Source organism: Argiope bruennichi, chromosome 7, assembly GCF_947563725.1.
Source record: "Argiope bruennichi chromosome 7, qqArgBrue1.1, whole genome shotgun sequence".
Taxonomy (NCBI): Eukaryota; Metazoa; Arthropoda; class Arachnida; order Araneae; family Araneidae; genus Argiope; species Argiope bruennichi.
In genome coordinates this window covers 86,920,206-86,946,076 of record NC_079157.1, presented here as the reverse complement: position 1 = coordinate 86,946,076, position 25,871 = coordinate 86,920,206, and the positions used below count along the sequence as shown (strand labels likewise).

Below are 25,871 nucleotides of genomic sequence, written 5' to 3'. Positions count from 1 at the left end.
ATAGTTGCAGTACTTAAAATTCTAACTTATTAATTACAAGATGAGCAGATAACAGGTGTACTTACTGTTTTTTACCTAAATATCTTGACATGGTAAGTAAGTAAGTAATTTTATATTTGGATGCTAATGGTGAAAATATTTGATTTAAATTTATCATTTGTATTTAATTTTTTGTCCAAACAATTTAATTTTATGATTCTTGAATTTTTTCCCCCCTTTCAGTAAGAGTGGGACCTTATGTTAACTAAAATTTATTTAAATCTTAGTTAATGTTTCAATTTAAACTAAAAAAAGATCGACTAATATTTTACATTTGATAAAATTAAAGATTTTCATATTTCTTACGCATATATAATTGAACCTTCAGAATTACTATTAAGATTCTTACTCAATTCATAGTTATTTAAAGAAATATACAATTCAAAGCAGAAAAATAAGAAAAGCATTTTTTTTTCCTCCCTTCAAATATTTTTCTTATACACAAAACAGTACAGACACTTACTTTATGAACAAAACTACCAGAAAAGTAAAATACAAAGTTTTAAAAACATTAGATTTCGTGGTTGTTCTCTGGTTTCTCATTTCCTGTTGAATGTGAACGTCTATGATCTCTGGAGCGGCTTCTAGATTTAAAAAAATGAATGATAAGAAAGCTGTTCTATTTCAAAAAAGACATTTTAATAAATTACAAATAAGTAAATAGGTTTGCATATTTTATTTAATGATCCCAATAGATCAATGTATAAACAAAAACAACAGAGAACATTCAGTAATTATATTTATCTTTCATACACTGTGATTGAATGCTATCTACAATATATGATATACAAATCAATTTTTGCAGTTCCAGTTATTTTTCAATTATTAATTAATTCAGATAACTAATCATGAAGTTTTATGACAGTTATTGAATCCTAAAGAAACTACTGAAGAAAATTGTTTAAAAAAATTCACAACAGAGAATAAATATTCTAAATGCAGTTATTATTAAATAACATTATCCAATTCATGCTTCTCTAATCTTCTTTTCTAGAAAATTGAACTTAACATTCTGTATCAGCCACTTTTTTTGAACACAAATTTTCTTCATGATAAGAAAACAATTAATATGGTTTAATTAAGTTACAATGTGAAAAAATCTAATTTTTCAACACTTTTGGACATTGATATTTATTAACTTTTTTAAAGCCTTAGGATAGTTTCTTACTTTTTCATTACAATATTTTAACCCTCCTGGCGGCGGCTTTCAGATTGCTATCCTTACCGAAAGCGGCACGCCGGAATAACAGGTTCAACCTTAAAAATGTCGCGGTTTGGTCAAAAGGATTGCTTTCCCCTATTGCGGTCAGTTCAGCGCTGCAGGTGGGAAGTGATTAGCAAATTTCATGCTGTGAGTAGCAGGTGTTTTTTATCGTAGTCTTTCGATTTCTAAGAGCATTTTTCTTTCAGTACTTAGGAAGAGATTGACAATAACATCGATTGAAAATGCGAAAATGTGATTGGTTTTTTTTAGAGGTTTTTCGATTATTTTATAAAACAATACATAAAATTTATGTTAGGAATAAGTTATCATCACGTTTATTTTGATACTAGTCTAGTTTTTATAAATTGAAAGTCCTCGTCTAATATATTTTTCATTGCAATATGTTTCGCAAATTATTTTAATCCGTAGTACTGTGAAATTATTTTTCGACATTACCTGCAAGTGATTTAATTTTTTAAAAAAATCCTTTCAGCGCATTGCCAATTTATTTTAATATTTTAAAATGTGTGTTTAAAACATTAATTGCGATAAGTAACACTACGTTATAACTTTGTTTCTTCAGTATTCAAAAAAATAATTGTGTAATTAGGGAATTTCATGCAATGTTTCACTTTCAAATATATCGATTTTCAGTATTTATCTGCATGATTAAAATTTTATAATTAAATATACTTTACAATATTTAATTGGCAAAGCTAATTGGCCAGTTATTCAGTAATGCTGAAATAACTGGTCGATGCGCCTTATGACTGTAACAAATAAAAATAATTGTCAAAATATTTCTTTGCAATATTCATGATACAAATTTGGCCTGGAAAAATGACTCAAATAATACAGATTATTTAGACTCATAATTAACCATTTGCAACTGGAATTTTTTGAATACCTTCAAATCAAGTTCCTACAGAATATTAAGTACTGTTTTAAAATAAATTACAATTTTTGAAAAATCTTAATTTTAAGTTTTTCGGGTTAGAATCAAAGCTCTTACTACTTTGCAATCGGATAACAACAAACCGTGGGGTAAACGAATCATTAAAAAGAAAAATCTGAATTTAAAAGCTTTGCAAATACAATTGCATTGATCTTTTTTACTTATTACTTTTACATTATTTATTGCTTTCGGTGATCAGCACATGTGTTACATCGAGGTTACTAGCCAATATAAAATTTTTAATTAAATGTTTTCTTCAGCAAAACATCTTGAAATTTCAAATTTTGATAGTCATATAATTCATACTATTGCAGACTCATTGTACCATTCTGTATTGCAGATTTTTTTAATTTTCTGTCAGCTCCTTGACAGTAATTCCTTAATTTAAAACAGGAGTGAATAAACTTCAATTAATGCAAAACCTGTTTTGTTGAAACCAATCAGGCTTATTAAATTTCTAAATACAGGGAATAGAATCCTTCAGCAATAAAGTTTTATGTATATACTGAATATTTCTTTTTAATTTTTGAAATGACTCAGATGATTTCTCATATCTCTTATTCAATAAAAATTTCCAAAACTTCCTTCTTATTCTGTAATAATTTTGAAAGTTATGATGGAATACACTTCAAAATCTCATTTTATTTTTAATTCATAATTTTTAAAAATTTTCAGAAAAAAAAAAACTAAAAAAAAAAAAAAGCATTTTACACATTTTCATTTTCTAAGATGCATATTCCACTAAGATATATATGGAAGCTCTAATAGACGCCACGCACAAACATTCGTCTAAGTTAATAATAAAGATGGACAAGTGTGTGTGTCATTATTTGTCTGGTTGTATTGGTACTTTTCAGACCAGACAATTTGAAACAGAATTACCAAAATCTGCACCTACATACTTTGGACAGTGGGAATCATTTCTTTAAAATTTTAATTAACCCTTTCAAGGAACAAGGGAAGTATGCTCATCACCAAATTCAACAATTTTTGAATAAAATTATGTAAGTTGGCATAAATTCTTACGAATTTTTCAATAAGGTTTCAATTGTAGGTTAGAGGTTTCAATTGTTTATCTCAAATAAAATGAAGTGTCTTGATTTATTTCTTAGTTATTAATTGGAAAAATTAATTAATAAATCAGATTAAATTGATCTAATAAGTTGAATGAATTACTTTTCCTAGTCCAATCTTAATTTTAAAAACATTTTACTCCAACATAACTAAGAAAAAAAGGCTCTTTAAAGGGTTAATAAAAATTATTAAAATTTTAAAGTTCATTCAAAAATATCACAGTAGAAATATAATTTGTACATTAATTGTGAATTCAATTTTTTTTCCTCACTTTTAATTAAATTAAAAATATTTTAGCATATTTTAAAAATATATTTTATTTTTGAATTGAAACTAAACGTTTTCATTGTTATCCTTATATTTCATTCCGGCTTTTTACCCATTGATGATGATTTAGTTAAAAGGTTAAAAAGATCTAAGCTAAAAGCAAAGGGGTAAAAATTTCTTTACTGAAATACAAATAAACCATGTGGCTGAAGAGAATGCTCCATAATTAGCATCTCAATAAATAAGACACTAAAAGTTCAAGATCTTAATTTTACCTCAAAGAATGAATTTTCTTGGTGATACATTCAAATGTATAAATGACACATTGTATAAATTATATTAGAATAATTTCGTCTTTTATCGCTGATAAATGGTAAAATTTTAAATAATTTTTAATTAACAGAAGTTTTAATTAAAATTTTGAAAATTTCCTCTCTAGGTGAACATTAACAGTTTTCTAATTATTTAATGGCGAAATGTGTTCGCTCTAAGTCAAACAGTTTGATCTGGAGATCGCCTGGATCTGGAACATTCATATTCATTATAATTATAGATATTCGCTAATTTAATAGAAATATTCGCAAGCGACCTTCATGTCTGACACCCTTGTTCAAACTAGTTCTGTTTTTAAAAAATGAAAATGTGAGGCTAAAGGTTATTAAGAATAAAGAATTTCAAATTACATGGAAGTGGGAGTTTCCGAATTTTTTTTACTCTCGTGATGAAAAATAAAATAAAACAAAGATCATATCCCGTCTTGTTTGTTAAAAATCACATCCAATGAACTCGAACTGACCAAACAGGAGAAGAAAATACTCTAAATGCCAGTTGTACGCATTAAAAATTTTTTAAATGCTAACATATGAGATAAAATTAGATCAAGGAGTTAAAATAATGACAACATTTTTAAAATTATTAATTCTCACATTTAACTCACACATTCACTCACTTTCAAGTGGATTAAAATTCGTGGATTAAATTACTCAGCATTAAGAGTAAAACTGTCAATATAAACCAGTTTCAAATAAACAGAATGTATATATAAGATTGTGCAGTGAAATAAGATTAATATTTCGATACAAAAAATAGAACCTTTAAAAACTGTGCTTATATTAACTTTGAAAATATTATTAAAAACCAGAGGAAAAATATAAAAACAATGAAACTTATATCTCTACAATGCTTACATTTTTGTTCGAATTCGTCAAAGAGTGTGAAATTCTATAAGGTTTAAAGAATGAAACAAATATTCAATTTTCATATATAGTTTATTACGTTATAAAAATAAGGATTTAATGTAACGAATACTAATCTTTCCGAAAAATCGCACTTTAATATATTGGTTCTATATATCTCCCCGTTTTGAAATACACTTATTAATGAATACTAAAAAAAAAAAAAAAAAAAAAAAAAAATTCATTAAAAGTGAAAAAGTTTTGTTCATTAAGTAAATTCTGTAAATAAGTTTAGTGTCTTATTTTCAAAAAGAAAAGTTGCATAAGCAATGTCAATTCTAAAATCCTTAAATAACGCTATAAAAAAGAAACTTGTCAAATTTTAATTTTATATTTTTTATTTATTTTTTACATTAACTATTTTCTTATGCTAGAAAGCTTTAAAATCTTATGTTTCAAATTATTAATAATAATACGTTTATGCATGTATTCATTCCAGGTATATATTTTCATATGTTTAATTTTATTCTCGTTATTTAAATTTCATTTTGGATACGTAATTATTATCAAAATCTCAAAAGTAACGCCTCAAGAACGTAAGCGAGATTTTAAAATGCTTAAAAGGGCGCGAGCAGGAAGACATCAATCATATCGTCCACTGATAACGATTCACTTTTCCTTATCTCACATTCCCTTCTCATTTTCTCACAGCTTGAGATTGGGGGTAGGGAAAAACTGGAACCCGTAAAAATATGGGCAGTGACAGTTTTAAGGGAGTTTTTGTTTCCATCTATAGACGGGTCCGCCGTTTTGAAGGGAGAAAAGATTCCGTCTTTTTCCGGGTTTGCCGCTTGGAGGGTTAAATAAAGAATTTATATCAGGTATCAGAGTTGAATTTTTACTCGCAAGCATAAGAAATTATTATTAATTCACATGTTAAAATAAGAGCATTAATTCTCTCACCTTTTCTTTTCTTTCTTATCACGTGATCGATCTCTCCGATGGGAATGATGATCTCTGGAACGATGTCGCTCCCTTGAAGATGAGCGATGTCGGTGTTTGTTACGTTTCTTGCGCTCATCTGACCGGGATCTGTGGCGATGGCGTGAAGATGAACGGGACCTGAAGGAAAATTCAAATTAAGAGACAATGCAATAATTTGAAGTATTATAAAGAAAAGATCAATTTTATAATCATTTTTAAAATATTAGAGATTCTATTTTGAATATAATTTTGGAATGCAAAATAAATAATTTAGATCAAACTTTTTCAACAGGAATTAAAGATAAAACAAATTATTACTCATTGTCTTTAATTAACTGCAACTAATATTAAATTTTAAAAAACTAACCTTTTTAAATTTATTATAGCTGTAATTACATTTGATGGTTAAATGTCAAAATTTTAATAAAATAGAATAGCTGCTCTTTACAGGATGGATACAAAAACTTTAAAAAAATTTTCCTCACTAAACTTGCAATATTGAAATAATATATATTTTAGCACAGATTTAAAAAAAAAAAAAAAAAACAGTTAAAAAATTACTTCAAAATTTTTTTTAAAACAAATCATAAGAAATTATTTGTTTTAATCAAAAACTTACATTTTTTATAAAAAAATGGTTTTTTTTTTATTTTTATTTATTATTCAAATAATGATACACATAAAACACTAATTTACAGATATTAATTCCAGTAACAACAATTGCTTACCTAATGCACTTAAAATGCAAAAAGTTACAAATAATAATTGTTACTTTTAAAATTTAAACATCCATAATTAAAAATGCTAATTAAAACACATGATTTAAAACAACCAGCTTCTCTGTTTTAAGTGAATTAAAAAGTTTTAAAAGCTTCTTTTGCAAAAAATTTTCCCTCTTTCTTTCCAAATTTTCATTTATTTTCTTTCCTGCTTTTTGTTTCTTGTCTTTAGCCTTCACATTTGGCTTCTAAAATCAACTTTACTGACATTTCAAAGTTACTTATTCCACCATTTGCTCTAATACAATAATATCATAAACAAGTCTTTTTGCAATTAATGTTTGTCCTTTTATATTCTCTTAGTACCTGTGACGCCGAGAGCGAGAAGAATCTGGTCTGCTTCTTTCATCTCTGTCTCTCAAATAGTCTCGATCTCTGTCCATGCGACCTTTTTGGCGTTTCTCATTTACCTCTGTCTGGAAGAATTTTTGAAATAAATCTCACAATAAGGAACACGCTGATAAAAGAGGAAAATATCCAAAATACAAAACTAAAGTTTGGGGTTATACAAAAATAGAAAAAATTTTGTTAAAGAAAATATATATCATAATAAAACAAAAATTATTGAATAGAAATTAAGTCAACAAGGTACTTTTTCAATTAAGAATATGAAATTAGACATTTTCAAAATAATAGGCATACATTAATTAACCATTTGAAATCCTCCATTTGTTGAAACCCATAAAAATCCAAAAACAGCTAAAAGCAAAGACAAATGAAGATTAGCAATCCCTTCCCTCTACTCACAAATAAGTGTTTATTTACATTGTGGAGATTTCTTGAAATGCCAGGTTTCTAACATCTAAATTATGAGAACACTTTATAATTCTAAAAAAAATTAATTTTCTACCACTCTATAAGTTAATAACATATACAGCGCATCAAAAATCAAATAGTTGTAGTTTACCAAAAAAGATTTAGAAACATAATTTTGAATTTTAAAGAACATGCAGACATCATTTTAAAATTATTGCTGTGTCATAAAAATTTAATCATTTAAAGTTCTTTCTCTCTCTCTCTCTCTCTTTTCTAAGTTTATTAACCTAGATAATTCACTGTAAACAATGAATCATATTAAAATTTAAGAGAATTTTCGACTTATTTAAACATAAACAAATTCATTTTCAGAGTAGTTGCTCAAAAGTCATTAATATCAAAAAAAGAATAAAATACAAGAAACAAAAATTTATTAAGATAAATGTAGATACATTTAAAAAAATAAAATTATTTCTGCTTCAATACCAGAATTACAAAAAATTTCAGAATTAAAAATGACAGAGTAGTAGTACAAGAGACAACACAAGATAATATTCACTTGGAAAAGATATCCTCTTGCCAGCTAGCATTTACTATTTAGAAATATTGTATATATAGTGCTAAAAATAACAAAATCAAATTAATTAATAAGCAATAATTTTAAAAGTAACAAAATCATCAAACACTTTTTTTTCCCTCCAAATGCTTTTTACAAGCCCACAATTGTTATTAATCAGAAGATATAAATGCCATAAAAAATATAAAATTTTAATGCATACAGAAATCAAAGCCTGTATTTTCTAATTAATAGAAACCCTTAACAGCACTTTTTTTTTTAATTATGTTCTCTGATTAGGTAGTATATTGAAGATAAACTTCAAATGAGCCATAAGAATGAAATATATATGAATATTTAATTTATAATTAAAACTGTTTCAAATACTGGTAAGAATAAAAATTGAATTCTGAAAAATAGTTTATATTGTTAAAATATATTTTTTTCAAAAAATTCATTTATAATGATTTGTATCATTTTATAAAGCATGAATATTTATGCCATTGTAATCATAATTAAAACTGTTTGAAGCACTAGTAGGGAAAAGAATGAGCTTTGAAAAATACATTATATTGTTACAAAAAAAAGCTAACATTATATATATATATATATATATATATATATATATATATATATATATATATATATATATATATATATATATATATATATATATATATATATATATTTGCATTTGTATAAATTTTAACAAAGTAGACAAATACATAACTTTGAAAGAATTCAAAATATTGAATTCACCATCATCACTGCTTAAATCCAAATGTCACTCATCATCAAACAATATCTTATTAATTTATTTATACATTAAAACTTTCTGATATCCTAGCAGTTCAACAACAACATTTTGTGGTTAGCAAGCAGAAAACTTAATGTAAATTGAGTACCTACCCAGAGGCACTTAATGGAGACATTCATGAAGAGTGACGAGAGAAGAAGCAAAAAGATAAGATTCCTCTACACTGTTTCATTTTCTTTAAAAGGAGGAAGGAATTAAACATGGCATTTCAGCCATCCAGTGAATGTATGCAAGGCCATCTGGGTCAAATTGGAAATCTGAAGATTAATGGTGAAGATTTTGAATAGCTTTGAGAAATGAAAATTTATCACTCCATGGAAACAAATATCCAATCTGGGTGGAAATTTAAAATATTAAATAAAATAGTTGATTCTCCCTTTTTTTTTATATTCTTAAGTTGATTCTCCCTCCCACAGAAAAAGAATTGATGTTTGCAATTAAAATATTTCATTTTCTACTGTAGCATCTTTCATGACTGAAAGGGTCATATGAATTTTTGAACTACTAGGAAAAAAATCTCATTCATTTTCTAGAGAAATTCTTTTTGAAAGTCCAGCATTTCAATTCAAGCGCCACTAATTTTAACATCTCTAGACAAACACATAAAAAAAACGAAAGTAAGATGTGGAGAATCATTATTAAAAATATAAACAAAATTTTAAGTGTTCTTTTTTAAAAAGAAAAGTAGATAGATTTACTTGGATACAAATACAAATAAATGTACAAATTCATAGGAGGAAGGTATCTTACCTTCAGTTCTTTTAATTTCTCTCTTATGGCAATAAATCCAAGGTGCAGTTTTCCTCCAAAGTGATCTGCGAGACGACGATCATTATCATGGATACCCAAGTAAGCAGAACAGACCTCACACACACGTAATTTCTGTTGCTGATAACTAGAGGCTGGCATGGAATTGCGGTATTCTTGCTAAAAGAGGGAACAAAATTTGCACATCAATAAAGGTAAATTCTAAAAATCATATAATGTTACAGTAAATCTTTACATAATTTTTTTTTAAATTATTACAATTACAATTTTAGGTATCTTTATGTATTTAGAATTATCAACTTTAGAAGAAATCTTTTCCAAGTTAAATAAATAAGGATAAATTTTTACAATTGATATTAAAACCATCACATCATTAAAAAAAACCTTACAAAAATTTGTTTTAATAAAATCATTTTTTGGAGGGGGGAGGGAATACTAAACTGGAGAAATGGCCATTTTTATTGCAAATCAATAGTCAATGTACATTTGCTTAAAATTAACAACATAAAATCATGATATTTTATATATTTTTTTTGTATTACTAAGAGATTAAAAACAAAATTATTCAATTCTTTACAAAAAAAAAAAAAAAAAAAACATAACACAATAAATCAAATATATAACAGGGTGAAAGAAGATTTAATAGCACTTATACAACTGCAATATTAGGATAAAAAAATTGGAACATACTTCTGCAAGTGACTTCTGCCTCTTGAATTCTTCAACTTCTTCCATAATCTTCATTGATTCCTCAACATTACCTTCTTCTCCCAGTTTTTCAGCTTGAGCAAGATGCTTCCCAATCTGTTCTGCCAACTCATGCACTCTTTGCAACTGAAAAATATCCATATATATGCTACTGTTACAGTAAGAAACTCTGGCATTCTATGGAATGACAGATGCCTTTAGGTAAAGTATGAAATATGAGAAGTATTACATACTTTCCCGAGGCATTATATATAATACCTAATAATTCTATAGAATGACAAATGCTATTTAAGCAAAATATATAAAAAGGTCCTGATAAGGTCATTATATAAATGATGTGCATTCCTCAAAAATACAAAGGTTATTCTGAAAAAATAATGAAAGTGCCATTAAAAAAAAACAGAACTTTGAATTATTCAATGTATTTACTTTTGACAGTCCATAGAGAATTAAAAGCATATTTTCTATCATATTGTAAATCTAAAACAGGCATTTTGTTCTAAACTTTTGTAAAAAAATTAAATGAAGTAAAAATATTTAAATAATTCACTAATGGCAATTCAATAAACGACTTTGAAATATACCAAGCAAGTAATCTACAAACTCGTATGATTTTACACTAATAATAACATTTTCTCAAAATGAAAGGATTTTCACTCTATTTACATAAGTGAAAGAAAGTGAAAAAGAAGTTAAAATGTGAAAGTGATATATAATTTTTTTAAATTTATTTTTGAGCAGGGGGAATAAAATACTTTTATGGTTTTTATATAAGGATTACTAAAAATAACAAGTTATTAAGGACATCTAATATTACTGTTTTCTTACTTTGAACATTTTAAAAGGAAATATGAAAATGACTGAATGGTCAATATAGGATAAAGTACAATAATACCAGGAAGTAATGATAGAATGGAACAGCATCTCAATAATCACACCAGCACTAAGAAAAAAGAAAATATAAATATTATTAAAAAAAGTATTTTCCTACCTTAAGATATATTGCTTTGGAATGCTTTTATTACAGAAAAAAAAATATGGATGAAAATACATCTGAATTTTAGATTTGATATAATTGATCAAAATACAAAGAAAAGTAAACCAGGGAAAAAAGGTCAACTAGGAATTTTACCCAACCTCTTATGATTGGCTGGAAGACAAGGCATTGCTTTGTATATTGCCCCAAAAGAAATAGTTTAGAAAAGGGGGTGAATAGAAACATATTTTTGTCCCAAATGCAATGTTGGAGTATGCGTTCTGCATATTTTGAAATTTACCACACAAAAGCTGAATTTTTAAAGGATATTAAATAAAAGTAAAATAAAAATATTTTTTATTTTCCAAAACCTATTCTAGTAAAGCGTTCTCACCATACTGGTTATTTTCCTGGGGAAAAAACACTTAAAAGAAAAAATATCATTTATTTTGCTGTATTTAAAAAATAAGCATAACATCAATATTTGCAATAGTTAACTGCTGCTTTGAATTTATGTACAATCAATTTGAATATATACATATTTATCAAAAATATGCTTAGTTAAAAAAAAAAAGTAAATGCTGTTATAAGTGGCTAAGAAATGCTTAAAATCAGGTAAAATATTTGTAGTGACTATTCTGTATCTTGCAGTACGATAGAAAAAAATCAATAATATTTTAATAATACACAATAAAATTTAGAAAAATCAATAAAAATAATTAACTAGATTTTTTTTTTTTTAAATAAATGACAAGTTACTCACTTTTGCAGCAACTTCAGCACTCAGTTCCTCTTGTGTTTCAGCCAAACGTCTTTTGGCCTGCTCAGTACGCCGGTCACATTCATTGATAAAATTCTGAAGATGTTCCATAGCCTAAGCAAACAAAAGAAATAAAAATTTTATAAAACTTCCTTTCTTTTAATATATCACAGTCAGTACCAATTTTTTCTAAAATATAAGGAAAATACTAAAAATATCTGTAAACCGAAAGACTTTGTTTTATACATAAAATGAGATGAAAACAATTTTTTCAATGATTTTAAAATAAAAATTCATATTATTTTTAAAAAAATTCTTTTGCATTCCTTTAAAAAAGTCTTTAAATAAAATTTTGTAACTATTTTTTTAAAACTAAATTATAAATAAAATGATTAACTCTAAAAATCAAACAATAAAAGAAATAAAAACTTTAAAAGTTATCTTAAATCATGAGATTGCAATTCAATATAAGACTGATATAAATAAATAAAAAAAAAACATTTCCAAGATTCCAGAATGCATGATTAAAAAAAAAAGCCAATTTAAAAAATAAACAATAAACAATGACGAAAACAATTTTAAAAAAAAAAAAATAGTTTGTTAGTAAAAATTAAAATATCTAAAAATGAGAAAAAAGCTTGTCACTTCACATTTTGGTTTAAGATGGCTTCTTCGGTAATAAGGTAGAAGAAAGAAAAAAAATGCAATCCAAATTATTGAAGTACGTGGAGAACTCAATTATTCCTTAGGTAATAAAATGTTGGACATGATGTTAAAATAGAATATAATAACAGTAAGTATGAGATTGTAGATGCTATAAATTTCTTTAAAACTTAGTTGTATTAATTTAATATATTTTTATAAACAACTTTATACATATAAGTAATGCTTAACATGGGATTTTCTTTTTTACTTACATCAACATCATAGAAGTAGTCTTTCTTCTGTGCTGCATTTTCAAAGTCTGCTCTTAATGCAAGGTCATGCAACTTGGGGCATTCACCCAGGTCCATACGCTGCGAGGGCAAAAAAAGTTCTAGATCAAAATGTATCTTATCAAGATCATTCATTTAGACATTGTCATAATGATTCCAAAAAGATTTGCTTGGCCAAATTGTAGTTGTTGGAAATATTTGAAATGTTGTTATATATAAAATTAAGATGCTCAAAAGAATAGTGTGCCATATAGTCTTTTATGAATATAATTTTCAATTATTTTTAAGATAAAATTAAAACTCATTAACATATTTTTAAATCACATGTAAAAAAGAATTCAACAGAGTATTTTTATATTTGATATAATTTCATTTTGTAGCGAAAGAAATTTTATATAATTTTTTTAAAAATATATGCCATTACTTTTTTTTCATTTCAATTCTATTCACCTTTACAAATTTTTCCTCATAAAAAATTTAAATAAAATATTAATGTTTTTGATGTGATTTAGTATTTAAAATTTATTCGGGTTTCTATTTTTCAATTGTAATTTGAATAAACTAATCTTTGAACTAAACAACTATTAATAATTTATTATAACAGTTTAAATTCTATTTATGCTCAGAAAGTTTAACCTATTGCAGAGAAAATGACAAAACCAGAAAAATTTAGGTTGTGAATTAAGATAGGGCAATGAAACAATAAAAGTTATATCATTCAGATGGTTCAATTTGATTTAATTATCTTCGTTTCCAATATAATTTATAAGGCCACTTTTCATTAATGCAGGAAATTGTGAACTAATAATCCAAACTACAGATAGCATTAATTCACCTAAATTATGAAAAATTCTGCCCCTCCCCTTCTTCTTTCTTCTAAAGATCAATTCTTTTCAATCAAACAAATTTTTTGGGAATCTTAAAACATTAAAAAAGGACCCCCCCCCACCCATTTTACATAGGACAAGTGTAAAGACCTACACAAGACAACCAAGCAATTCTCTTTGAAGGAATCATTTGAGACAATGTTTGTCAAGAAATTCAACAAACATAAACTAAAGCACATGTTTTTACCAAGATGTTTGTTGACCCACGGGTTCAAACATATCTTCAACTTGAGATGAATCCTTCAAGGGAAAAATGACAGCATCAGTCATTACTATGCAATAACAATACTGCCATCGACAGAAAAGTACGCCTCAAATAAGGATACCAATGGGCAATGTGCTTATAGATTTTATCAAGTACATTTTGGGTAATGATTTCCAATGCTCATTTTTTTTTTTTTTTCAAAATTAAAACTATCAATTTATTTGACCGGCTCCTTATTTGCCAACAAATATATTTTTTACTGGTGTATGGTAAAGTCAAAATTGCTAAGCCTAATGAAAGGGAATTTTTTAAAAAAAAAGGACCAAAGGAAAGAACTGCAGCAAAATTATACATCAAAGAACGCTAATTAAAAAAAAAATCTCTAAAGAAAACAAACACAGTAAGGCTAAACATTTTTTAACATGTTTGCTAATTATGTTAAATTTTATAATATTTATCTAAATAAAAAATAAAAAACAAAAAAGATATAAATATATAGGTAAAAATTGGAACAAACTAGAATGATCCAAAGCAAGATAGCAAAAAATTGGATTAGATCTAAAGCAAGTTATCTAAAATAATGCTTTTGATGTGATCTTGTTTACCATAAAAATTTTCAACCCATAAACCAATGATAAAATCTGAAAGCACATAACCCAATAATACCAAATAAATAATCCAAGAAGAAACACATAAATATTTTTTTTACATCTGGAATCCATTTTATTCTGATCACATTCAATTTGAAAGAATACTAACTCACATGATTTCCACCTCCAAGAAATGTATCTCAGATTCAACAAAAAACTAAAACGACAATTTAGAACAATAATACTTTATTAAAACATGCAAGAAAGAATTAAATTTTAAATTATTTATTAGGTAGAAATTAAAAAGAATATGGTGTTAGTACTCTTGTTTAGAAAGCTAAAGATATTTTAAGTTTATACTGAAGTGCCAGATAAAACTATTATTATAATGATCGTGTCTTTTTTTTTAATTGCATATAGAAATATTCAAAATTAAATAGACATTTGAACATTCTTAATTTGCCCAAGCAAAAAAACTTTTAATATCAGAGCTAAGCAACTACCATTTTGTAAAATGTTAAATTCCCTATTAAGCCTCCTCCCCAAAACAGCAGTTATTTTCAACAGCCTGAGTCCATCAGAAATAAAAATCTTAATGGAAGATTTTCTACTTTTGACCATCCAATTTTCAAAACTGATTAATCCACCATTAATGATGAATGCTATGAATGCCATTACCTATGTACAGCTTTATTCATATGGAAAAAAAAAAAAAAAAAAAAAAAAAAAAAATACACACCTACAATGCAATGTAAAACAGCCAATCGATGTCTAAGTGCATCACTGTAATTTGTTTTATTGAATTGAAGGCAGATAATTTAACAATCACATTGAATACTTTGATATTTCCTTAGATAAGTATATTTAAAAAGTTTGAATAAATAAAATTCTTATTTCATTTATATCCCCATATTTCTAAAGTCAAAGGGCTTGTTTATAACAAGTGCCATTAGAAACAACAACAACATATCCCCATATTCTGCAATATACCATAGTATCATTATGCATCAATAAAATTAGATATAAATCTTGGTACACAGCATTCTTTATTAATAAACAACATTCTAAACTTTGACAACCTATATTTCCCAAGTACAATCAAACCTCACTTAATGAGTACCTCTTACAATAAGTGATCTGCAGGACAAACAAAACAAAATGTAAAAGTATAATTGCTAAAACAAGTGACATTTCTTAGAACAAATCATAAGGAGGCAATGACATCATATAACAGATTGTCTGCCATCACTCTGTTTTTAGGACTTGGTTTGAAGAAAATTCTTATATACACATAGAAGTTTTGGGTGAATATCACTGCCAAATAAAATTCCAAGGAATTTGAACAACTGCCTGAGGAGACTTAATCGACAAAATTGTCTTTCTGGCCAATTATGGGGCTAGAGAAGGATAGCAAAGGCACAAATAAAATGGAAAAATACAGGCAGAATTACTGAAGAACTTATGAAGACACATTCTATATCACAACAAAAAGAATAAAAATTACAGGAGAAGAAAATAATAGACTCAACAGAGCACCGTTCCATAAAATAAGGGAAATGCTGAAACATCAAAAATTACTGCACTGTATGTCGAGATGCATCATTCTAATAAGGCTATATGCATTACAAATTCATTTAAACAATAATGCTGCATATATTTTTTGCCAAATTTTGAAGTATAGCCAAAGATCTTTAAATAACTTTCTTGTAAAAAAAAAAGCATACATTATACATAGTAAATCTTTATTTTATTTTTTCTGGAATGAAACACACTGTCCTATTTTACATAGATTCCTATAGAAAAAAATTGTTTTGCTTAACTAATGTTTTGCATTATGAGCAAGATTCAGGAATGAAATATGCTTATTAAATGAGGTTGAACTGTAAACATTAATACATAAAATGCTAAATAGTACTAAAAAAAGTCTCACAGACATCCTGGCACTTCAGCATTAAATGCACAATGATTCAAAATACATGTTGCAGTAATTATCTTCTGATTTTACGGAAAATTATTTAATAAGTATTTAAAACATAAAGATACTTATTTTATGTTTTTCAGAGCTACACCAAACTTATTCCTTTTAGTAGATCACTATAAGAAGTCACATTACATATATTACAGAGCTATTTTTGTAAGTGTAATAAATACATACAAAATCAGTTCCAGTTTCTAAGAACTGATAATTTCACTGATTTTATATAACTTTTATTGAACTCTTTCAGACAAAAGCTATATCACTTTTCTGGTCTGTGCAGTTGCCAAAATTGAACTTTAATTATTTAAATTTTAATATCAGGTATGAGTTTAATTTTATTACAAAGATTTGATGTTATAGCACCTGACAACATATATTTGTTTTTAAATTTTATATACATGTGATGAAATTGAATAGATCCAAATTTAATAGGAGGTAGAGAAGAGCAAAATAACATGATTTTCAACAGAAAGATAGGTAGCAAGCATAGACAAAACATAGCAGACACTTTGTTAATAACTAGTAGCAAAGTAGCCCGGCAATTGCAATAATTCGCCTTAACTTCATTAATTAGCTGATAGCCTCTAATGCTGAGCATGGTAGGATTAATAATTATGCATTTGCATAAACAGCATTACTGTAACCACAGAATACAGCAACATCAAATATTTACTACCATAATCCACTGTTTATAACTTTGTAAAACTGATATTTATAAGGTAGTGGTAATATTTTCTTTACTTTCTATGTGCATTATGTAATGTATGCATTTATAACCAATATAGAATTGTGTTCTTTTGCTATTATGTACCTCTTTGTCTAATAAGAATAATCAATTCAGAATCAACATATATAGCTTATTTAAGATTTTCTATGTAAAAATGGGGGAAAATTTAATAGTGTGAGCTAAAGGATTTGTTTCAGGAACTGGATATTTCTTTCAAAAATACCAAAAACCAGAAGTATTTAAATTTATAGACTGTCAAATAAAAAAATTCACACGGAACAGACATGCTAACTGAATCCATTTCTTACATGAAAATGCTTTCTTTTTTTAAACCAAACATCTAAAGAGTCATAGTATTTATCATCAAAATTGTCAATATAGAGTATATTTTGAAACATTGTGCATATCTTGATAATAGTCCTTGGAAAAAAAAAAAAAAATGAGAGAGAGAGAGAGAGAGAAAGAAGGCAAAAGTCAATATAAAAACTAATGGTTTAGAATTATAAAAACGAATAATTTATATACAGGCTTTAGTGCACAGTTATAAACACAATCTGAAGAGCAATATATTACATTTGCATACTAATAATTATTTAAACAGTAAAATTCTGTTTCTAATCATTTAGCAAAATTCTGCAGAAGAGATTTCTTTAAAAACCTAAAAATACTTAAATGGATTCAAATACGAAGATTAATAAGAAAATTTTAAAATAGAAATGATATTTATTAGATAAGATAGTTTTATTTTGTAAAATACTCATCCACTCCATTCTCCCAAAAACTAAAATTTTGAGTATTTAAATGATAATTAGAAAACATACTTTCATCTTATCTATGCTAAACTAGATTCAACAATGAAATATATAAAGTCTTCAAATACAAAGTCTTAAGCCAAAACCTTTCATTGATCCAAATTTACATATAAAAAAAAATGTATCTTAGTTTAAATAATCAATGCACTGCAGCAACGAAATGAAAAATGAAAATATTCAATTATATTTTGTAGAAATGCTACGTTAAATGATATGTAACTCTATAAATTTTTAATTTAAAATACTAGAACAGTAGAGCAGTTTATATCCAAACACATCAGATAAAACAACAATCCTAAATTAAAATTTAAAAAAGAAAAAAAATGCCTAATTTTATTTACAAACATTTCAAAATGCTTATGGGATATAGGAAGATTTCCATAAATAATTTGTATAAAAGACTTAATGTAAATTAATGACTTTCAAAACAGTCACATTTCTACGATTAATCTTTTAAATGCCACTTTTTAATCTATACTAATAAAGAAATTTAGTTCTTTATTTCTTCGAAAAAAATTGGTTTGGCTTTAGATTTAGAATAAGTTCCACTGGCACATATAAACATTTTAGAAACTGAAAAATTTGTGTAATTTTTTAAGAATCTTTCAATAGAAAAATTGTTGTATTTGTAATTAAATAAGGATAATGATTGAACTAATTATTTCAATTACCATAACATTAAAATATAGTTCTAAAATAAATTTATCATAAAATTACAGTATCAATTTCTTCTTCAAAATTTACACATTGAAAGCCATTCAATGAGATTTAATAAATAGTTCAACAACTTGACATGAAAGGCAAATTTGAATCGGTTCCGACAGGAGTATCGAAATTTCATTTCAGTTATGTTCTAAATTACAATACAAATGCAACATTTTTAAATTTTAATTAGGATATCTAAGCATAGGTTTATATCCATACACATTGTTAATACTCATTAGTTCTGCCTCAAAAGACCTTAACAAAGATTATAAATTCTTATATAACAGCAGCAATTTTACAGCATCAATGATGTCCATGTATGCATAAGACTTAATAACCAAAACAAGTTAAATATCAAAATAATTCTTTGTTCTCTTTTCATTAAAATTAAAAACAAAAGATAAATTACAACATTATAAAAAGGGCAGGATTGAACTCTTGAGAATTCCTTTTTATAAATAGGAAATATATAAATTTTATTAAATCAGAAATGTGTGAAAGGAAGATAGCTCAACAATTTATCAAAAATTTTATAACTACTTCAAATTTCTTTTTATTTATTTTTCAGTAATTCTAATATTGAAGCCGTATGTAATTTGTCAGGAAATGAAGACTTTTAATCATCAATTAACATTAGAAACAAAAATTCAGTGGATGTGTTTGTATAATTATTGCTCTACTGTGCTAGAAACAAATTTTTAAAGATTTAAAGTGACTCACAGCTATGCCTGAACCTGCAGATGTCACTGAAAGAAAAGAACATGTGCTATTTTTTTTTTTTTATCTGATACTCACGTGTACAGACCATTATCACGTGTACACAATACAGACCATACTTGGATTTAACAATGATTTTATCTCTAAAAAATTAAAAAAGGACTGCTTTAAAAATGGTTGTGTGACAAATAAAACAATGCATCATTTTCCATACTTACACTTGAAGGAAATTTTTGACCTATTATAGAATATTCTCCCTTGAAATTTTTTTTCCCTACAATTATTTTTAAGTGATTTTACTATAAAAGGATAACTTTCCAACAATGATTTTTGAAAATATTTCAGATAAATTTTAAAAGCTAAGACATGCCTAGAATGGACTTGGAAACTATATGCCCCCCCCCCCCTCTGAACCATGATATTTTTCATGAATATACTCATCTTCTCTCAAAAAATCTGTGATCCAGATGCTATTAAGAATTAATAATTATAAGTTGTTCAATAGCCTGCATTTTATGTTTTCATTAATTTTTGAACATAATGAATAGCATACACAATTTGAACAAGATTAGGAGAAAATGAACCTTAATACTAACACAGGTCAAACTACAATTAACCATCATAAATAAGAAATAAACACTGCAATAAAAGCATTTTTATTGTGAAATGCAATGTTATTTCCATATGCAAAAACTGTATGCAAAAAAAAAAAAAAAGAAAGAAAGAAAATGACAATTGAAAGGAAAGTACAAAATAATTAAGAATATTTCAACAATGTAGAAAAGTATAAACAGCCAATGCTGTAAAAAATGTATTAAATAAATGTGACCTTTTTGCATGTTTTGCATTAAAGAAAAATAATTTTATAAAATTTTAAATGATTCTACAAGCATGAATATAAAAACCATAACCAAGTAAAATCTGCATATTCGAGCAGAATTAAGCCAATTCATGTCATTAGCAAAAGCATTTTGACAATAATTTAGCTTTTTTATTAATTACGATCAATACTTTTTTTTTGAAAGAACACAATTTTTTGTTATTATTCAAAAATTATAAACAGATATAAAAAAAAAAGCTAACTCTTTTTTTTTTAAACATTACTTTAAGCCTAAAAAAAAACCCTACTCTAAAACAGTTTAAATTATTTAAGAATTACTCAGATCATGTTGCTTTTCAGAAGATTTCTAAAACAGAGAAGAAAACACATTTCTATTTTTATAACTTTTGAAATCCTAGTATTATAAATATACTAAAACTAAATAATGAGAATTTAAAATGCTTACAAAAATTCAAGACATAAATATCAACTGAAAGCAAATAAATAACTCATATTCTGAAATCATCATAATCAATTTTACATATATATATATGACAAATAATCCCAAAATATAACTACAAGGCAAGAATAAACTTTCAAAAATAGAAATTTAGAAACTAATGCCTTTACTTGTTTAATTTGACATGAAGAAAAGAAACATGCTTAAATGAACAACCCATAATTTCGTATAAAAAAGAGAAATATAAATAAAAAATAAGAGGAATTAGTCAGCAACTCATTGTCAAAAAAAATAAATACCCAGAATTTTAGAAACAACTAAATCTGTGCACAGTAATATAAGAATACAAATGGGCTTTACTTTCCATTTGGTGAGAAAGTTAAGTTATTAGTTTACTAAAAATAAAAGAAAGAATAAAATAATAAATTCAGTAGGCAAAAGATTAATAATAAATAAAGATGATATATTTCATAAACTTGCTTATAAAGATATTATATAAACTTAGAAAAAAATCATTATGAACAGATTATTGTTGTATAATTTTAACATTTATGTTCAAAACATGCTCATAAATGTGCAGATATGCTAACTAATTTTATTGCACATTTAGATTCATTCATTTTAAGAAAAATTACTGATATAAGAGCATATTTTACAAACTTCAGATTATTTAAGATTTTTAAATAAATTTCAAAAAGAAAACACAGTCAACCAAAAAAAAAAAAAAAAACATGCATAAAAGGGAGATGAAAAGTGGAAAGACAATCATTCAAAAAGAAAGCATCTGTCAATAGCTTTGAAATAATTTTCGCCAAGAAAGAACTTAAATTTTCCTGCTTTTTTTAGAAATCATTGGTCTATTAACAAACAAGCTTTGCATTTTCTCCTCAGGGAGCTATGATATGGTAACTTTATTAATATCATCACTTATGGTATCTAAAACATTTTTGTTTGCTGTATATTTTTCTTTTCTTTCCCATGTCATCTTCAATATTTTTTTCTTTCAACAAAGACAGATTACTAATTAAAAAGTTCCACACCTTGATTGAATTCCAAAACTATTTAAAGTTTTTCTTCGAATACTAATGTTTCTACTACATTTTCATCAATTTAAAGTTTTAACACATCAAAAACAAATCTCCGAGAAAACTGGCAACTCCACAGTAATACTAACTGTAAAATAAATGATTTAAAGATGCCCAGCCAGACACAGAGGTAACTAACATCACGAGTACCCCACCACCACCACACACACAATTCTTCAGTTAACCTCATATTTTCTGCATCATAGTTTCTTGTTTTCTATATATATAGATGAGATTGTATTATAACATTACAGGCAAAGTGCATGTCAAAATTTATCATTATAGAAAGATTCAAAATGCATTAAATAAACAGAAATTCTGTCAAGTCTGAAGAAATTATTGGTAGGTTTATTATAATAAGCAGCATTATTATACACAAGTTTCAATGTATATTAAATAGAAAGTAATGGCTATTTAATTATTTAAAGAATTTCAAAATTTAAAATCAAATTTGGATTTTATTAATTTAGGAAATACATGATTTCCAAAAAATTAAATACGACTTTTTGGATGTTTTTATTCAGATAAAATTATGTTCATTTAACTCCCCTGCTTCCCCCTTTCCAACCTAATGTTAAATAATATTTCAGAAACATTTAATTTTACACTCAAAAGTTTAATATGCTCATTAAACAATGAATCATGGTTTTAACGGGGGGAAAAAAATAAAAAACAGCAATGTATGGAAAGTGATGCATTGGAAAAACACTCAGAATGCAAGATATGGAATAAGTGACATCAACCTGCCCATACCCAACAGGTTTCAAATACTTACAGTAGCAGCAAGAATGTCATGAGGGCAACAGCTTAGCAAGAAACTCTTACACACTCGGGGATCAGTAAAATGGACTTTGAATTTGTTGTTCTCTCCTAAAATATGTAAAAATAATAATAAAAAAATCTACATGGACAAAAATACATAAGAAATTGAAAAGTTAGATGAAGACTGTCAGATAAAAAAAATGACATATAAGAACATTCAGAATTAAAGCAAACAGTTGAATAGTAATGTAAGTAATAATCGTTATAAATTCACAAATAACTGTCATATACTTAGGAATTGCATTTACATATTACAGCTTGAGAGAATATTGAAAAATTCTTGCAGTAATTTATAAATCATACTTGTTATTTGAATTCATCTATAGACAAGGAAACAAGCTTTTAAGTAAAAAATATTTTTAATTAATGTTATTAACAGATAAAAATTCAAAGATTTTTTTTAAAAATTTTAATGGGCAATTTTTAACAATAATTATTTTCAATTATAAACAATACATTTTACCCAGTTCAGCCTAACCTGATGTGACAATAAAAGTAGCATATTATTACATCCACCAAGATTGTCATTAAAATATAAATTTGCTAATTGGTATAAACTAATTAGATTGTTTCTTGGTAAATACGATTGATACTAATAAAACTTCCTGTCAATGGGATAAACAGACAGCATTACATTTTACAAGTCAATATAAAAATTAATTCACAGATTTTATTAAATGTAGAATTTTTAATATTAAAGCAAATTCTTGATATGGACAATGTACAAACAAATAAATATTTGCAATTTTTTGATAATATATACCAAAGTGGTGAAAAAAGGTTTATAAGTTATATATATATATTTCTCACAAAATTGTTTTATCATGTTGGAAATTTCCTGTTATATATATATATATATATATATATATATATATATATATATATATATATATATATATATATATATATATATATATATATATCCTTTCCATCTAACATTCTAAACTGGAAATTACAAATTTAGAGAAAAAAAAAATCCCTTAACTGGTATCTGCATATTAACAGCATCCCAATGATTAATCATAAAAAAGCATCACACATTGCATACTAATAGATTTGAAAATTTGACTATATTCACCAGTAACAAACAGTTAATACAAAAGTATCCATTTACTACAAATAATCATGAATATGCTACTGTCCTTCCTTATCAAAACCAATAGATCTATTTTGATTTCCATTAATAATATGGCCTAAAGTTTTTTCTTGTGCAGATTTATATTTAAAAAATTAGCAATGGCAAAATTTAATAATTTTTAAAGATGACAAAATAATATAATTTAAAATGAAATCAACAGATAGTCTTCACTTTTTTAGCATATATACAAATTTTATATCTAATTTTTAAAATCCATTTTGAAGACTCAAATATATGTACAGATTGAAAACCTCTTTCATTCATACTATTGTTAAATTTACATTTATATATTAACAACAAATGCCCATGATGTTGTTTATATGCACAGATATCTTTTAATCTAATTTAAATTTTAATTACTTTCCTAATTTTTATCTTAATTCCACCCATATTAACTTCATTCGAAAATGTTCTCTTATTTCCTGATCCAATTCCCATTTCTTTAATTATTTTTAACATGCACTCCATATAACTGCTCACTTCAGCATTTTCTCACGCTCCGAGTAAAGGAAAACAAATTTTAAATTTTACAACATTCTTTTAAGATACCTAAATTTCTCTTTCCTAAAACTACATGTGTCAAAGAAATCACATAGTAAAATGGTCGACGAGAAAAATTTCTCTCTCTTTTGCTATGATATAGACTGATGTATTTCTTACTCTTTTTATCTATATAAATTATGCCTCCAAAATGAAATAAATCAAAGTTTAAAAGTGTCTTCTATTCGGTCACACAACTGCTCAAATATATTTATAGACACACATACACATATATATATAGAAGGAGAGAGAAAAAGAGCATTTTTCATCAAGTATTCAAGTTAAGTAATTTTTTTTTTTTTTTTTTGGTAAAAATTTACAATTGAGTGCTTCTTGATTTTTTGGCGATTCTTTTTACACCAAGATCGGTCATTTTCAGTCAGTTACCCAACAGTAATGTTAATGAAAACAAAACATCATGGAAATCAGAAGTAGTTTTTCATCTCTGAGATTTGTCACCAATCGAAGGGACACCCAAATCTACATTAGAGCCTTTTTTTTTTCCATTATTCAGCAATATTACCTTCCAATCAAGCAATTGTCAATAAAAAATTTACAAGATAGCAACTTTTATGACAGAAGCTCGAATTTAATTTTTCTTAATTCTATAGTTTACTTAATTTCACTTAACAAAGTGATAAAGTCTACTGACTTTAAAATTTTTTTTAATGCATCAATAATATTCAGAAAAAAAAAACTTAATCTAAAAATAATAGTTTAATTATTGACGGATCTCAGTTGTGTTACTTTGCAATTAATGAAAATATACATTAAATGCTAAACAAATGTACAGAAAATTAACAAATAGATATATGCATAGTTGGGCAACTTCATATTTTACAATTTTAATTACTATCAATACATAAAAGGAAACAAATTAGGTTTTAAAATCTCTATATTAATTTTTTTTTCTTCTGCAAAAACCAGTTAGTTGATATTTAGCTGCTGATAATTCAAACATAATAAAAAATAATGAAAGCTTTCCAAAACAGCTGATATTATATTGAAGTAAAAAATGTAAACATACAAATACAAATCGTCAGCATCTTCCAATATGTTTCGTTTCCTGGCCCCTATCGGTACAATATATCAAATACAAAATACTTTCATTTTCATTACTACTGACACTATTCTTCCATGTTTTTACAAATCATTAAAAATATTAAGATGAACATTATTTGAAAATATAAAAAGGATATATTACCGTCTCGTCCGGTACCCATCAACTGATCCAACATCGCACGCATTTGTTCGTGCGCCGACATTTTTATGCTGCTTTTCAATGCTTCAAATTTACTTAAGTGCAATGAAGATAAGTATTAATACAGATCGTGATAAAAAGTGACTTAAAATAATTCTAATGATATTTTTTATCCATGTAGTGTGAACCAACACTTTTTTCAAACATTCACCCAAATCAGATCATAAACACATTCATTGGCTGTAGCCAAACGGAAAATAATAAATAATACAATGTTACAAAGATTTCAAATAATAAACAAAATTCAGCGGATTCAGAACTGGAGTATCCTTTATTTTTATAATTTTTTTTTAACTTCGTTAATTTAGTATTTATTTTCGTTCCTAAAACTAAATTAAATATAGTTTTTAAATACTTAGTTATTGTAACTA

General features: G+C 26.0%; 1 protein-coding gene across 4 annotated transcripts; it reads right to left on the bottom strand.

Annotated features, from left to right (window-relative positions):
- Window positions 1-435: 435 nt before the first annotated feature.
- LOC129975103 (putative RNA-binding protein Luc7-like 2) lies at window positions 436-25,688 on the bottom strand. Of its 4 annotated transcripts, none has more exons than XM_056088031.1 (9): window positions 25,444-25,688; window positions 22,515-22,609; window positions 12,736-12,834; window positions 11,822-11,932; window positions 10,065-10,208; window positions 9,357-9,533; window positions 6,784-6,893; window positions 5,678-5,836; window positions 436-623 (listed from the first exon to the last, which is right to left on the bottom strand). In XM_056088031.1, exons 1-9 carry the CDS (start codon window positions 25,502-25,504, stop codon window positions 551-553), a joined length of 1,029 nt encoding a protein of 342 aa, XP_055944006.1. In that variant the 5' UTR covers window positions 25,505-25,688; the 3' UTR covers window positions 436-550. The 4 variants fall into 4 exon arrangements, with proteins under 4 accessions (XP_055944006.1, XP_055944008.1, XP_055944009.1 ...); XM_056088033.1 differs by lacking the exon at window positions 25,444-25,688 and adding an exon at window positions 13,828-13,880 and having other exon boundaries at window positions 437-623; XM_056088034.1 differs by lacking the exons at window positions 22,515-22,609; window positions 25,444-25,688 and adding exons at window positions 13,828-13,880; window positions 14,609-15,149 and having other exon boundaries at window positions 437-623.
- Between the last annotated feature and the right edge of the window lie 183 nt (window positions 25,689-25,871).

Bases quoted from the DNA above. Each gene is read 5' to 3' on its own strand.
- LOC129975103 (XM_056088031.1), bottom strand. From the start codon at position 25,504: ATGTCGGCGCACGAACAAATGCGTGCGATGTTGGATCAGTTGATGGGT. The intron at 12,835-22,514 runs GTAAGTATTTGA...TTGCCCTCGCAG, and splicing joins ATGACATTCTTGCTGCTACT to CGTATGGACCTGGGTGAATG. The intron at 5,837-6,783 runs GTACTAAGAGAA...ATTTTCCTTCAG, and splicing joins TCTCGCTCTCGGCGTCACAG to GTCCCGTTCATCTTCACGCC.